Source organism: Sorex fumeus, unplaced genomic scaffold, assembly GCF_029834395.1.
Source record: "Sorex fumeus unplaced genomic scaffold, SorFum_2.1 ptg000122l, whole genome shotgun sequence".
In the NCBI taxonomy this organism is placed as follows: domain Eukaryota; kingdom Metazoa; phylum Chordata; class Mammalia; order Eulipotyphla; family Soricidae; genus Sorex; species Sorex fumeus.
Genome location: NW_026606179.1, coordinates 11,604,259 through 11,617,233, shown reverse-complemented (window position 1 = coordinate 11,617,233; position 12,975 = coordinate 11,604,259). Strand labels below are relative to the sequence as shown.

General features: G+C 49.5%; 1 protein-coding gene across 1 annotated transcript; it reads right to left on the bottom strand.

Annotated features, from left to right (window-relative positions):
- Nucleotides 1–354: 354 nt before the first annotated feature.
- TULP2 (TUB like protein 2) lies at nt 355–12,339 on the bottom strand. The gene is made up of 12 exons (XM_056135568.1): nt 12,308–12,339; nt 11,865–11,916; nt 11,422–11,548; nt 10,748–10,882; nt 10,205–10,321; nt 7,907–7,959; nt 6,822–6,968; nt 5,950–6,062; nt 1,445–1,556; nt 1,262–1,360; nt 819–984; nt 355–488 (listed from the first exon to the last, which is right to left on the bottom strand). The coding sequence occupies exons 1-12, from the start codon at nt 12,337–12,339 to the stop codon at nt 355–357; spliced, it is 1,287 nt and encodes a 428-aa protein (XP_055991543.1).
- Between the last annotated feature and the right edge of the window lie 636 nt (nt 12,340–12,975).

Below are 12,975 nucleotides of genomic sequence, written 5' to 3'. Positions count from 1 at the left end.
CAGTCATCACCACAGCAGCAGCAAGAAAAAGAGGAGGGAGGGGTGTGAGGAATGAATTCATTTTTTTCTTAAAAAAGTGTGCTGGGGGAGGGGGCTGGAGTGATAGCTCAGCGGGTAGAGAGCTTGCCTTGCACGTGGCTGACCCGGGTTCGATTCCCAGCATCCCATATAGTCCCCCAAGCACCGCCAGGAGTAATTCCTGAGTGCAGAGCCAAGGAGTAATCCCTGAGCATCGCTGGGTGTGACCCAAAAACCAAAATTAATTTAATTAATTAAAAGTGTGCTGGACCCTCTTTCCCAATGAGCAGACACTGAAGCTATAGAAGTACAATAAGAGCATCATATTTTATTGAATTACTCACAGGCCAGTTTCCTATCGAAACTGGACAAGCAGATGGCAAAAGCCTGGAGCGGACAAAGCGGGAAAGCAAAGTCCATGGTGAACATGTCTGGGGCCACTCGGCCAAACTGGAGCACCACGTAGCTGGCTGGAGAGGAAAACCAGGAACTAAGTCCTGTCTGACTCATCTCCGCCCCCCTCCTGCCGCCCTCCCCCCCTCCCCCCGCCCGCCACCTTCCCCTGGTTTAGAGAACTACAATTCCCAAAAAGCTGTGCGGCGCTCTCTTTAAGCCGAACCAAGCCTGAGAGTCAAGTTAACTACAATTCCCAGAAGGCTTTGCAGCAGCATGGCTTCGGCCGCTCGCGGGGGGCGGGGGGGAACGCTCTGGTGCTTATAACAGCAGTAGTTCTTATCTGCTCCTGTTTCCCACCCTGACCCCCACACTCCACCTCAATAAAACCGTTCTTAAGGTCTCACAGTTATCTGGATACACTATTTGAAAGTTCTTGACTGAAGCTCGAGTAACACGACCGTGAAAATTGAGCATATAGGCGCCGTTCTCCTTGCTCCAAAATGGGGCTTTATTGTGCATCAGGACCAGTTTCTGGTAGACCCCCATTTGGAGATGATCCAATAGAGAACCCTATGGGGAAGGGTAAAGAAAGAAGCTTACCCAAGTTCAACTAGCTGTTCTGTTGACTCAGAATTTAAGAGTCTCCCTAGCACCTAGAACGTCCCTGGGACACTTGACTATGACAAAATTTCCGCGGTTTTGCACAGATAAGACTCTTCTGCGCCCAGCCACCCTTCAGTGGCCCTTTCTCCTCCCTTGGGATCCAGAAGTCCAATGAGACACCACCATCACCACCACCACCATCATTTGACTTTGCTCCCTGATAATGCAACCTCAGGGGACGTACATTTTGTGACTGTATGCTGACTCTCTGGTTCTGGGCATCGATTGCTGGAATGATCACTGTCATTTTCCGGGGTCCTTTAATTCCCAACACATTGGTTTCCTGGGGGCATGAGGTTTCAGTTGACCTCCTTGTTTCCCCTCCAGGCCTGTGTGCTTCATTCCCTCCGGACTTCCAGACACTTACATAACATACAGCCCCCAACTCTTTCCTTATCCGATCTGGCTCCGAGTGGAAATTCCTTTCGGGGTTTACCCCATTGTCGAAGATGGTGAATTTGGTGCCCAACACATTAGATCTGCTCCCCAAGGGGCATGACCAGAACAAAAACAAACAAATGTACAAACGTTACTGAAATTCTGAACATCCAACGCTTTCCAATGTCATCTCATCAATTCTTCCCGCAACAATTCTCTTCATAAGACTCAGGTGCAGGGGTTGATAGTACAGTGGGTAGGATTTTTTGCCTTGCATGCGGTCAACTGGGCTCGTTCCCTCACATTCCATATGGTCCCTGGAGCCCAGCCAGGAGTAATGCCTGAGTGCTGGGCCAGGAGTAATCCCTGAGCATCACCAGGTGTAATCCAAAAAGCTGAGTTAGTCAAGGGTGTTAAAAATTTGGTGGTTGAGAGGTAAGGTAGCTACATATATCAAAACTGTAAGAGACACTATGTCAAGCATGTGGCCCAAGCACTGTAGCCCTGCACTGTAGCACCATCCTCCCATTGTTCATTGATTTGCTCAAGTGGGCACCAGTAACGTCTCCATTGTGAGACGTTTTACTGTTTTTGGCATATTGATTATGTCACGGGTAGCTTGCCAGGCTTTACCTGGGGGCGGGATACTCTCGGTAGCTTGCTGGGCTCTCCGAGAGGGACGGAGGAATTGAACCCGGGTTGGCCACGTGCAAGGCAAACACCATACCCACTGTGCTATCACTCCAGCTCTGTATGACCAAAAATATAAGTAGAGGGCTGGAGCGATAGCACAGCGGTTAGGGCGTTTGCCTTGCACGCAGCCAATCCAGGTTCGATGCCCAGCATTCTATATGGTCCCCTCAGCACCGCCAGAGATAATTCCTGAGTGCAGAACCAGGAGTAACCCCTGTGCATTGCTGGGTGTGATAGGATGCTGGGAATTGAACCCAGTTCGGCCGTGTTCAAGGCAAACCCCCTACCCTCCATGCTATCGCTCCAGCCCCAAGTAAATATTTTTAAAAGAAGAATTTGCTGAAGAGGTAAGGTCGGGGGAGAGAGGGAACCTATTGAGGGCTAGAATCATAGTACAGAGGGCAGGGCATTTGCCTTGCATTTAGATGACTTGGGTTTAATCTGAGCAACCCATATAGTTCCCTGACCACCACTGGGAGTAATTCCTAAGTGTAGAGCCAGGAGTAACCCTTGAGCATCATAACCAGTGTAGCCCCTCCCCCTAAAAATCCTATAGGGGAAGAAATATGGAGATCTCTTAAAAAAAAAAAGGAATAGAACTCCCATTAACCCAGCCATATCATTTATTTTCTTTCCTTTTTTCTTCCTCCTTATGTTTGTTTTGAGGCAACACCCAGCAATGCTCAGGGTTAATTCCTGGCTCTAATCTCAGAAATTATTTTAGACAGTGCTAAGGAAACCATACAGGATGCTGGCACAGGTTGGCCATGTGCAAGGCAAGTGCCCTCCCTGATGTACTATGCCCTCCAGCCCATAATACCATTTCTTGGCATCTACCCCCAAAATACACACCAAAAAAACCCATTTGATTAAAAAGGCTATATGCACACCTAAGCTCATTGCAGCACTTTGTACACTAGTCAAGATATGGAAACAATCTAAATGCCCAGATATGGATAAATGGATCAAGAAGTTGTGGTACATATATATATATATATATATATATATATATATATATAATACAATACTATGTTGCCGTAAAAAAGGACAAAAATCATGCAATTTGTTGCAGCATGGGTGGAACTAGAAGGGATCATGTTGAATGAGGTCAGTCAGAAGGAAAGGGATAGAGACAGAATGATTTCTCTCATATGTGGGACTTAAAAACACAGAGTTGTGAAAAAACAAATGAACAAGGATAATAGATCTGGAAAGTTGGTCCACAGTTCTTTTTGGAGGGGGTGCTTTGAACAGGAGGCACCCTGTTCATTTTGGGGTTATACCTGCAGGCACTCAAGGCTTACTGCTGGCTCTGCAGTTGGAGATCACTCTTGGTGCTTGAGAACCATATGGGGTGTTGGGGATCAAACCTCCTTTGGCTTTGTACAAGGCAAATGTGCAATGCAAACCTAACTGTGAGGGGCTTTGGGACCTTGGTGGAGGAAAGTGGATTCTCTGGTGGGTGGGTGGGTATGGTGTTAGAATGATATTTGCATGAAATCATCAACAGTACTGTAAATCATAGTACCTTCATAAAGATTTTTAAATATAATGCTTTAAGAAGGGAAAGATAAATTAGGAAAATAAAGGTTTTTGTGGGGCAGAGACATAGTGCTGCAAGCAGGATGCTTGCTTTGCAGGAAACCGACCTGGGTTCAACCTCTGGCAGTGCTCAGGCCTTACTCCTGGCTCTGTGCTCAGGAATTACTCCTGCCAGTACTCGAGGGACTATATGGGGTGCTGGGGATTGAACCCAAGTTGGCCTCACACAAGGCAGAGAACCTACCCACTGTATTATTGATCCAAACCTTATTTTTATTAATTTTATTGTACAAATATTTCCTGGAGTGCGCATCCCTCTCAGAGAGCCCTGCAAGCTACCAAGAGTATCCCGCCCGCATGGCAGAGCCTGACAAGCTACCTGTGGCATACTCGATATGCCAAAAACAGTAACAATGACGGTTCTCATTTCCCTGACCCTGAAAGAGCCAGCCCCCAATACACCTTCGGACTACACTAACTAGCACGTAACAGGGACAAATGGAGATGTTACTGGCGCCCGCTCGAGCAAATCGATAAACAACGGGATGACAGTGATACAGTGATTGTACAAATTAATAAAACTATTATTTTTTTATTGATTATGGTAACTTGGGTTGGAGTGATAGCACGGTGGGTAGGGCGTTTGCCTTGCACACAGCTGACCCAGCCAACCCAGGTTTGATTCCTCCGTCCCTCTCAGAGAGCCCAGCAAGCTACTGAGAGTATCTCACCTGCAGGGCAAAGTCTGGCAAGCTAGTGACATATACAATATGCCAAAAACAGTAACAACAAGTCTCATAATTTGTTGTGAGATGTTACTGATGCCAGCTCAAGCAAATCAATGAACAATGGGAGGACAGTGCTACAGTGGTAACTTAGGCTGGAGCGATAGCACAGTGGGTGAGGCATTTGCCTTGCATGCAGCCGACCTGGCCGACCCAGGTTTGATTCCTCCGCCCCTCTCGGAGAGCCCAGCAAGCTACCAAGAGTATCTCACCTGCACGGCAAAGCCTGACAAGCTACCCATGACATATTCCATATGCCAAACACAGTAACAACAAGTCTCACAATGGAGATGTTACTGGTCCTGCTTAAGCAAAACAATGAACAACAGGAAGACAGTGCTACAGTGCTATGGTAACTTAGATACAATTATTGTAATAGTGTTGATTTTTTTTCTTTTGCTTTTTGGGTCACTCCTGGCGATGCTCAGGGGCCACTCCTGGCTTTGCACTCAGGAATCACTCCTGGCGGTGCTCAGGGGATCATATAGGATGCTGGGAATCGAACCCAGGTCAGCCGTGTGCAAGGAAAACGCCCTACCCGCTGTGCTATTGCTCAAGCCCCAATAGTGTTAATGTTTATGATTTTCATTTTGCTTGTTTTTTGAGACACACTTGACAGTACTCAGGGGTCACTCCTGGCAGTGCTCTGAGACCATATGTGGTGTGGAGGACCATATGTGATGCAGAGGATCCAACGTGGGTAGCTTCAAGTAAGGTAAATGCCTTAAACCTTACAGTCTCTCAGGTTCTGTTCATGGGTTTGATCTACAATCTTATTGCCTCTTCACTGCCACCAAATTATCCAAGACCCCCTACCACTGTCCTATAAGATCCAGTCTGCCTCTTCCTTCTGAGCTATAATTTTTAGCCTCCTTTTTGCCTTATCACTTTAGGAATCTTCATCTCTCTAGACTGCCAAAAGTCTCATTACTATGGGCCGGTGTGATAGTATAGCAGGCCGGCCCACCAGGCTTAGATTCCCAGCATCCTATATGGTCTCCCCAGCACTGTTAAAAGTAATTCCTACGTGCAGAGCCAGTGGTAATCCCTGAGGATTGCTGGGTATGACCCAAAAAGAAAAAAAAAAAAGGAAGAAGTCTCATTCCTGGGACTGGAGCGATAGCACAGAGTGTAGGGCATTTGCCTTGCATGTTGCCGACCCGGGTTTGATTCTCGGCATCCCGTATGGTCCCCTGAGCACCGCCAGGAGTAATTCCTGAGTGCAGAGCCAGGTGTAGCCCCTGTGAATCGTTGGGTATGACCCAAAAAGAAAAAAAAAAGTCTCCAACGCCATCGGCGCTTCTATGGGAATTACTACAAAACTCAGCAGCCCTTGTAAGAAAAGATCCTCTTCCAGGGGCAAGTGTGCTTGTTCTGCCTTTCGAGAAATATAGCTCAGGTGCCCCCTTCTCACGCCCTCCTTCACCCCAGATTTCCCCACCACTTATTTCTCACAAGCACCCAAACTGCCTACCTGACTTTTCCCACAACTTTGCTCCCATACCGAGACAGGTCCATGGGATCCAAGGAGATGAGGTAATTAGAAGTTTTGCTCCCTTTCCTCTTCCGCCCTGCCATGAGGAATTGCTGTGGATGGGAGGAACAGCCCATCAGAAACTATTTCTGGTGTATGGCTAGAACTAGGAGCAGTAGGGAAAGGAGCAGTGGGTGTTTTCACTGAAGGGAACCATCAGCAGTGTTTCAAGGGGCAAGTTAACCTCAACTTCACTGGGAGGGAGGGAGCCAATTGGCCCGCAGCTCGGGCTGAATCCAGACAGAGCCTGGCTTTGCAAATTAGGGAAACCTCTCTTTTGCCGCAGGACAACTGAACTTTGCCGCAGGACAACTGAAGGGCTTTCAAGTGGGAAAAACAGACCTGGATCTGAGTAAGCAAAAGCTTTTTTTTTTTTTTTTTTTTTTTTTTAGGAGAGAGCCCCTCGAGGGGTGAAGCCTAGTCCCAGGGAAAGCATCAAAAGAGAATGTGGCTTGATTCTAGAGAGGAAATTGAACGGGGGCGTGGCTTATCCCGTGGGGGCGGGGCTTACTCCAGATTGGGTGGCGCCTGAGAGCAAAGAGGACTGGAGGAACAAATTTGGTGGCCGCTGATAGATGGGGCTAGGGCCCTCCACCGGGAGTGGCCTGAGTGACCTCCGGAAGGGACAGACTTGGTTAGGCACTGAGATTAGAGACTTTGTCACGGGGTCCCACAAGGCAAGGAGCTTGGTTCTGTGAAATACAGGGGTTCTTGCTGGAATGGACAGGTCCGAGCTAAGAGATAAACAATGAGGAAAGTCTGTATGTGTCAAAACCTCGCGCAGAAAGGCTCTCAAGGCTGCCGGTCCGTACCTGACCTCCATTGGCCTCCTCCAGGTAGAGGTAGTAGAAAGGGAATATGCCCTTATCTATGCCGCGCCTGTCGCGGCAGATGCGACACTGCACTATTTGCTCCTTCATCGCTGGCCGTAGCACATACGCTTCGAAGTCGTTGCCCAGCTGACGGTATGGGGCGCGGGGTAGCAGGTGGACAGAGACCACATCGCTGCTACCTAGATCACCCTCATCTTCCGGGGCTTGGGAAAACCCTTTGGCTGGTGCCCCTGGGGAGTCGGACGGTTCTGGGGACTCTGACGGTCCTAGAGAGTCTGCTGGTCCTGGGGACTCTGACGCTCCTGGTGAGTCTGACGCTGGAAACTCCAACTCCTCTTTACTCTTTTCTTCTTGGTTTTCAACCTAGTACCAAAATCCAGGTGGACCATCAGTTAAGAAGTCCTTCTCCAGCCTCGCTAATTATTGATTGGCCATCCCAGCTCAGTGTTCAACCCTTCTCGGCTGTGGTTTCTGCCTATTATTCAGCAGATATAGTGCAGTGGATAAGGCGTTTGCCCTGCATGTGGCCAACCGGGGTTCTGTCTCTTGAATCCCATACGGTACCCCACACTGTCCTTTCTAGGGCTAGGGTAAGAAACCAAAGGGCTAAAAAAAAAGCACAAGGAGGGGCTGGAGCCATAGTACAGTGGGTAAGGCATTTATCTTCCACATGGCCAACCCAGGTTAGATCCCTTGCATCCCATATGGTCCCCCTTGCCCACCAGGAGTAATTCCTGGGTGCAGAGCCAGGAGTAACCCGCTATCACTAGGTGTGGTCCCAAAAGAAAATTTTTAAAAAGCGCAAGGAGCTGTTAGTAGTCCCAGGGCACCTAGGGTGCAACTCTATCACACACACATACACACCGACTGGCCTTTCTCTGTGTTCATCCCTCTCCAAAGCATACTGCCTTTAGGCAGCCTTATTTTAATGTCTGTGTCCCCATCAACTCAAATCCTCAAAGTTGCTGAGGAAGCTGGCCCAATCATAACAGGTTTCTCTCACCAGTGAAAGGGGCTAAGGGCACAGAACTTAAGTTCCACCCCCAGAGTCAGTAGCCTCCCACCTTCTTGGAAGCTGCGTCTCCACGGTCCTGATCAGTCACATTCGGTTTGAGTCCTGGAATGGGCAGCTTGTATTCACCTCTGAAATACCGGGGATCACTATCATCCTGTCTATTAGACCCTAAGGGTTGGAAGAAACCAAAGTCAGGATGCCTGGCTTTGGGTCCCAGGAGCTTGGAGCAAAGTCACTAGTGTTTACGGGAGAAGCCAGAATTCCTGAGTTTACAGCCTCTCTCCATTATCATCTCACTTGCTGAAGTTTTGCCTCCCCAAGGGTTGCAGAATCTTGAGGTTGACATGACTAAGAAGTCTGTAACTGGGGGCCAACCCGGGTTCAATTCCCAGCATCCCATATGGTCCCCTGAGCACCGCCAGGGGTGATTCCTGAGTGAAGAGCCAGGAGTAACCCCTGCATGTTTCCAGGTGTGACCCAAAGACAAATAAATAAATAAAGATAAAAAAAAAGAAGTCTGTAACTGCCTGGGAGGAGGTCAGAGACAGGACAGGAGGTGAGGTGCTTGCCTTGCACAGGAGTGACCCCGGTACCATCCCTGGCACAGCATATGATGCCCCAGCACCACCAGGATCACACCTGAGTCAGGATTAGCCTCGGAGCATCACAAGAAGTGGCCCACCCCTCTCCTACACCTGGCCCCAGAAAAGAAAAGAAAAATTGAGAGGATTTAGAATCTTCCCTTTCCCTTGTCTTAAAGACAGCGTCAGGGACCAGAGTGATAGTACAGTGGGTAGAGTGTTTGCCTTGCACGTGGCCAACCTGGTTTCAATCCCTGGCATCCCATATGGTCCCCCGAGCACCGCCAGGAGTAATTCCTGAGTGAAAAGCCAGAGTATGACCCAAAAAGAAAAAACAAAAACCAGCTTTAGAGAGATTAAAAGTGGGAGAGGAATTAAATTTGGGTTGGAAATAAAAGCCCTCTTATTGGCATCTCTTCTCCCGAAGAGCATTGTAGCACTGTTCTCCCATTGTTCATCGATTTGCTCGAGCAGGCACCAGTAACGTCTCACAACAAATTGTGAGACTTGTTGTTACTTTTTTGGCATATCGAATACGTCACAGGGAGCCTGCCAGGCTTTGCCGTGAGGGCAAGATACTCTCGGTATCTCAAAGAGAGAAGGCAATATTTCTTTTCTTTTTGGGCCATACCCAGCGATGCACAGGGCTTACTCCTGGCTCTGCACTCAGGAGTTACTCCTGGCGGTGCTCAGGGGATCATATGGGATGCTGGGAATTGAATCCGGGTCGGCTGCATGCAAGGCAAATGCCCTACCCGCTGTGCTATCTCTCCAGCGCCCCCCTCCCAAAAAGCAATTTTTTATTTGTGCAGGGAAGTGCTTTGTGTTTTGGGGTTTGAACCACACCCAGCAGTGCTCAGGGGCTACTCCTGACCCAGTATTCAAGGTTGGTCCTGCTGGTGCTCAGGGGACCTTGTAGGGCTGGGGGTGAAGCATGGGCCTCTTGTATTCAAAGCAGGCGTTCAACCCCCATTCAGTTGTCTCTCCAGCCCTATAATACAATATGCTGAAGAAAAAGGAATGTGGTACTATTATTATAACACTGGTGAACTTTAAGCCATGAATGGGACAATGGGGAAGTACAGGAGGCAGCAGTAGAAAGCACAGGAGTTGGGCTGGAGCGGTAGCACAGCGGGTAGGGCATTTGCCTTGCATGCAGCCAACCCGGGTTTGATTCCCAGCATCCCATATGGTCCCCTGAGCACTTCCAGGAGTGATTCCTGAGTGCAGAGCCAAGAGCATCGATGGATGTGACCCAAAAAGAAAAAAAAAAGAAGAACAAAGCACAGGAGTTAAGCCAACTCTGTCCAATCTCTGGTACCACATGGTCCCTCAAGTATCTCAAGGTACAGCCCCAGAGGTCTCCAGAGCACACACGGGTGGTTCAGGTAATCGAAGGGCCAGATAGGCCAGAGCAGTGCATACTCTTGAGACCCTACCGCAGAGCCACTGTCTACGTTGCTCCAAGGGCTGAACTTTGCATGTGGGAGGGTGGTGGTCTCAAGTAGTAAAAAAGTGATGGACCTGCTAAAAGACACAGGTTTGTTTGTTTGAGGGGGAGGACAATTAAATATTATGTTGATTGTAGTGATGGTTGCACATTTCTAAATATTCGAAAACCCATGGAATTGTAAACAGTGTGAATGAATAGGAAATAATACAGGAAATACATATAGCAAAGCCTGTTACCAAAAAAAAAAAAAAAAACTGGGGAGAACTGCCATACAGGACAAGGGGTCTGAGAGTCCCAGAGTCCCAGAAATTACCAGGTTGACAGGTGGTCCAACCCCAGCGTCGAGTGCCCTGAAGCTCTTTATAATATGGCCGTGGAGAGGCTGGAACGTCTTCTACAAAGACTTCCTCCACGTCTGAATCTGGACAGTCTGGTAGCCAGGATGGAAGTGGGGCATGGTGGGGAAGGGGAAGAAGAGGAAGAATCAGAATTTCAAAGTGCTGGGGAGGGAGGAAGGGGTTGGAGAGTCTGTTTCCTGGGTGATTTTTTTTTTTTTTGCTTTTTGGGTCACACCCAGCGATGCTCAGGGGTTACTCCTGGCTCTGCACTCAGGAATGACTCCTGGCGGTGCCCGGGGGACCATATGGGATGCTGGGTATCGAACCCGGGTTGGTCGCGTGCAAGGCAAACGCCCTACCGCTGTGCTATCTCTCCAGCCCCCTGGGTGATGGTTTGGGGAGATAACAGATCTAGGGTGTTGGGGTACGCTAAGGTCAAATGAAGAGCAAGGACAGAAGGTCTAGACTCCTGGATCCTGGTGGCGGTGGAGTTAAGAGAGCAGAGGACTTCAGGTCACCTTCTGTCGGCGACAGAAGGGTAGCGAGCTTGCCACTGCCATCTCCACCGCAGCTCACTGTAGTTATACTGCTGAGGGCTTGGGAGCGCACAGCGGTCTGTGGCATGTGCTCCTGGAGGAAAGGGTTCGCGAGACCTGCGAAATTGTGCAAGAAGACCCTTGAATACAATGTACAAGCTTCATTCTTCTTCCTGGAAGATATGCCTTCTCCTTGAGTTTCCAGAAATGACCTCTGATGGCCCCACCCCTGGTGTGAAGCCAGACCCCAAGTTAAGGCTCAAGCATGCACAGCCCTACTTGAAGCCGGATTCCGACTAGGTACTTAACATTCTTTCTTGATTGGTCCAGGCCAATCACCCGGCCCCGCCTCCCGGGCTTTGCCAGTTAGCAGGGCCTCCAGAAGGCCCAGCAGCCCCTGGACTCCTAAGCCCCGCCTCTCCTCGTCTCTGGTTGGTTTCGGAGCTTCAGGCCTCGCCTTAGAATCCCACCCCCGGAAGTCTTTCAGGCTGAGTGGTGGACACTGGGTCCTTCAGGCCCCGCCCCGAAGTCTATCAAGTCCCACCCCTAGGGCCCTGCTAGGTTATTTTTGGGATCCTATTAGGCTCCGCCCCATATCCCCTAATTGCTCTCGTTCCTCTCAACCTCCCGGGGGACTCCAGCAACCTTTTGCTTACCAGTGTCACCCACGAGGCGCTCTTTCCGCCACCCATATCCCTGGGGCAACAGGAAAGCATCAGGGTTGGCCTGAACCATCAGGGGTTCTTGGCGTTTTCGTCGCTGTTTCTCCTCTAACAGCCTTCGCTATGGGAGAGAGAAAGTGTTTTTTGAGGGTCAAGAAACTGACATTAAAGCAGGGAAATGGAACTCGGGGCAAGGGGAGGCCGGCCTTGCTTCCCAGATCCAGGAGAACTGGCATCCAGTACCCTGTTCATACAGAAACCCCGAATACTTCCTCTAAAGCCCTTGCCCCATTCTTGGAGTCACATTTTCAGAGCTTCTGTCGCATCTGAATGACGCCTTTCTCATTTCCCAACTGGAGAGTCTGAGCTCCAGGAGAGTCCCCGAGGGAACTGGATGGAGTCCAGGGGTGGTGTGGAGGGGCTCCTGGGCACGGTACCTGCTGTTCCAGCTTCTGCAGCCTTACCGTGGCAAACTCGTCCCACAGAGCTCTAAGAAAGAGGGGCATGCTGATGGATTCACAAACGAATACCCAGGTTTCTCAAACACCCCCTCTCACCTCTGCCCAATTTAGGGTTCTGAACTTTTGTGAGCTCACAGAAAGGGCCTAAGCTGAGGCAGCCCCGCCTCTTCAAATGCTATTTCTCGGAGGACTGGCCTACCTCCACATCACAGTCCTTTTCCTCCCTTTTGTGGACAAACCACTTGTCTCCTCCCATCCCCCACACACACCCCTTTAGAATTAAAAAGACCTGGCTTCTGGCAAGTCCAATGATACCCCCCAAACACCATCATGAGTCCAGAGCTGGGTAGGGGTGAACGTGTCCTCCTTTGCCACTGTCCCTCCATTCCCATCCCTGCCCGCCCCATTTCCTCACTCACTCTTTCCTCCATGGTTCAGTCTCCTGTGACATTCTGGAGAAAAAAGAATAAGACAGACCGGGCCAAAGAGATAGCACAGGGGGGAGGTACTTGTCTTGCATGAAGCTATCCCTAGTTTGATCCCTGGCATTGCACTGGGTTCCCCAAGCCCAGCCAGGAGTGATCCCTGAGTACAGAGCCAGGAGTATGTCCTGAACACTGCTGGTGTGACCCAAAGCCAAAATAAAGCAAACAAAAAAAACCCAGACTCCAAAACCCAAAGACCATGTCCTGGACACCTGATCTTAAACCTTTGATGTTTTGCCCAGAGGCAAAAAATAACTACAGTACCAACCATATTTCTCACAGGGACCTTGTTTCCAGTTTTTATTACCACTAGGGGCCAGGGGATTCAGATCTCTACCCCCAAATTCCTTTTTCTGTTTTTGTTTGTTTTTGGGCCACTCATGACTTATTCCTGGCTCTTCATGCAGAGATCACTCCTGGTAGTGCTCAGAGGATCATATGGGATGACAAGGATCAAACCTGGATCGGCCGTGTGCCAGGCAAATGCCCTGCCTACTGTACTATCGCTCCGGCCCCAATATCTAACTCCTTCTGCGAAGACTCAAGAAACGTGGGAGCTGAGTGTTCTTTGTCCCAAACACCGCGGTCGGCCCAGACGCCAG

Bases quoted from the DNA above. Each gene is read 5' to 3' on its own strand.
- TULP2 (XM_056135568.1), bottom strand. From the start codon at position 12,339: ATGTCACAGGAGACTGAACCATGGAGGAAAGA. The intron at 10,883-11,421 runs GTAAGCAAAAGG...ACAATTTCGCAG, and splicing joins GCGCCTCGTGGGTGACACTG to GTCTCGCGAACCCTTTCCTC. The intron at 7,960-10,204 runs GTAATTTCTGGG...TGCCCATTCCAG, and splicing joins TTGGACCACCTGTCAACCTG to GACTCAAACCGAATGTGACT.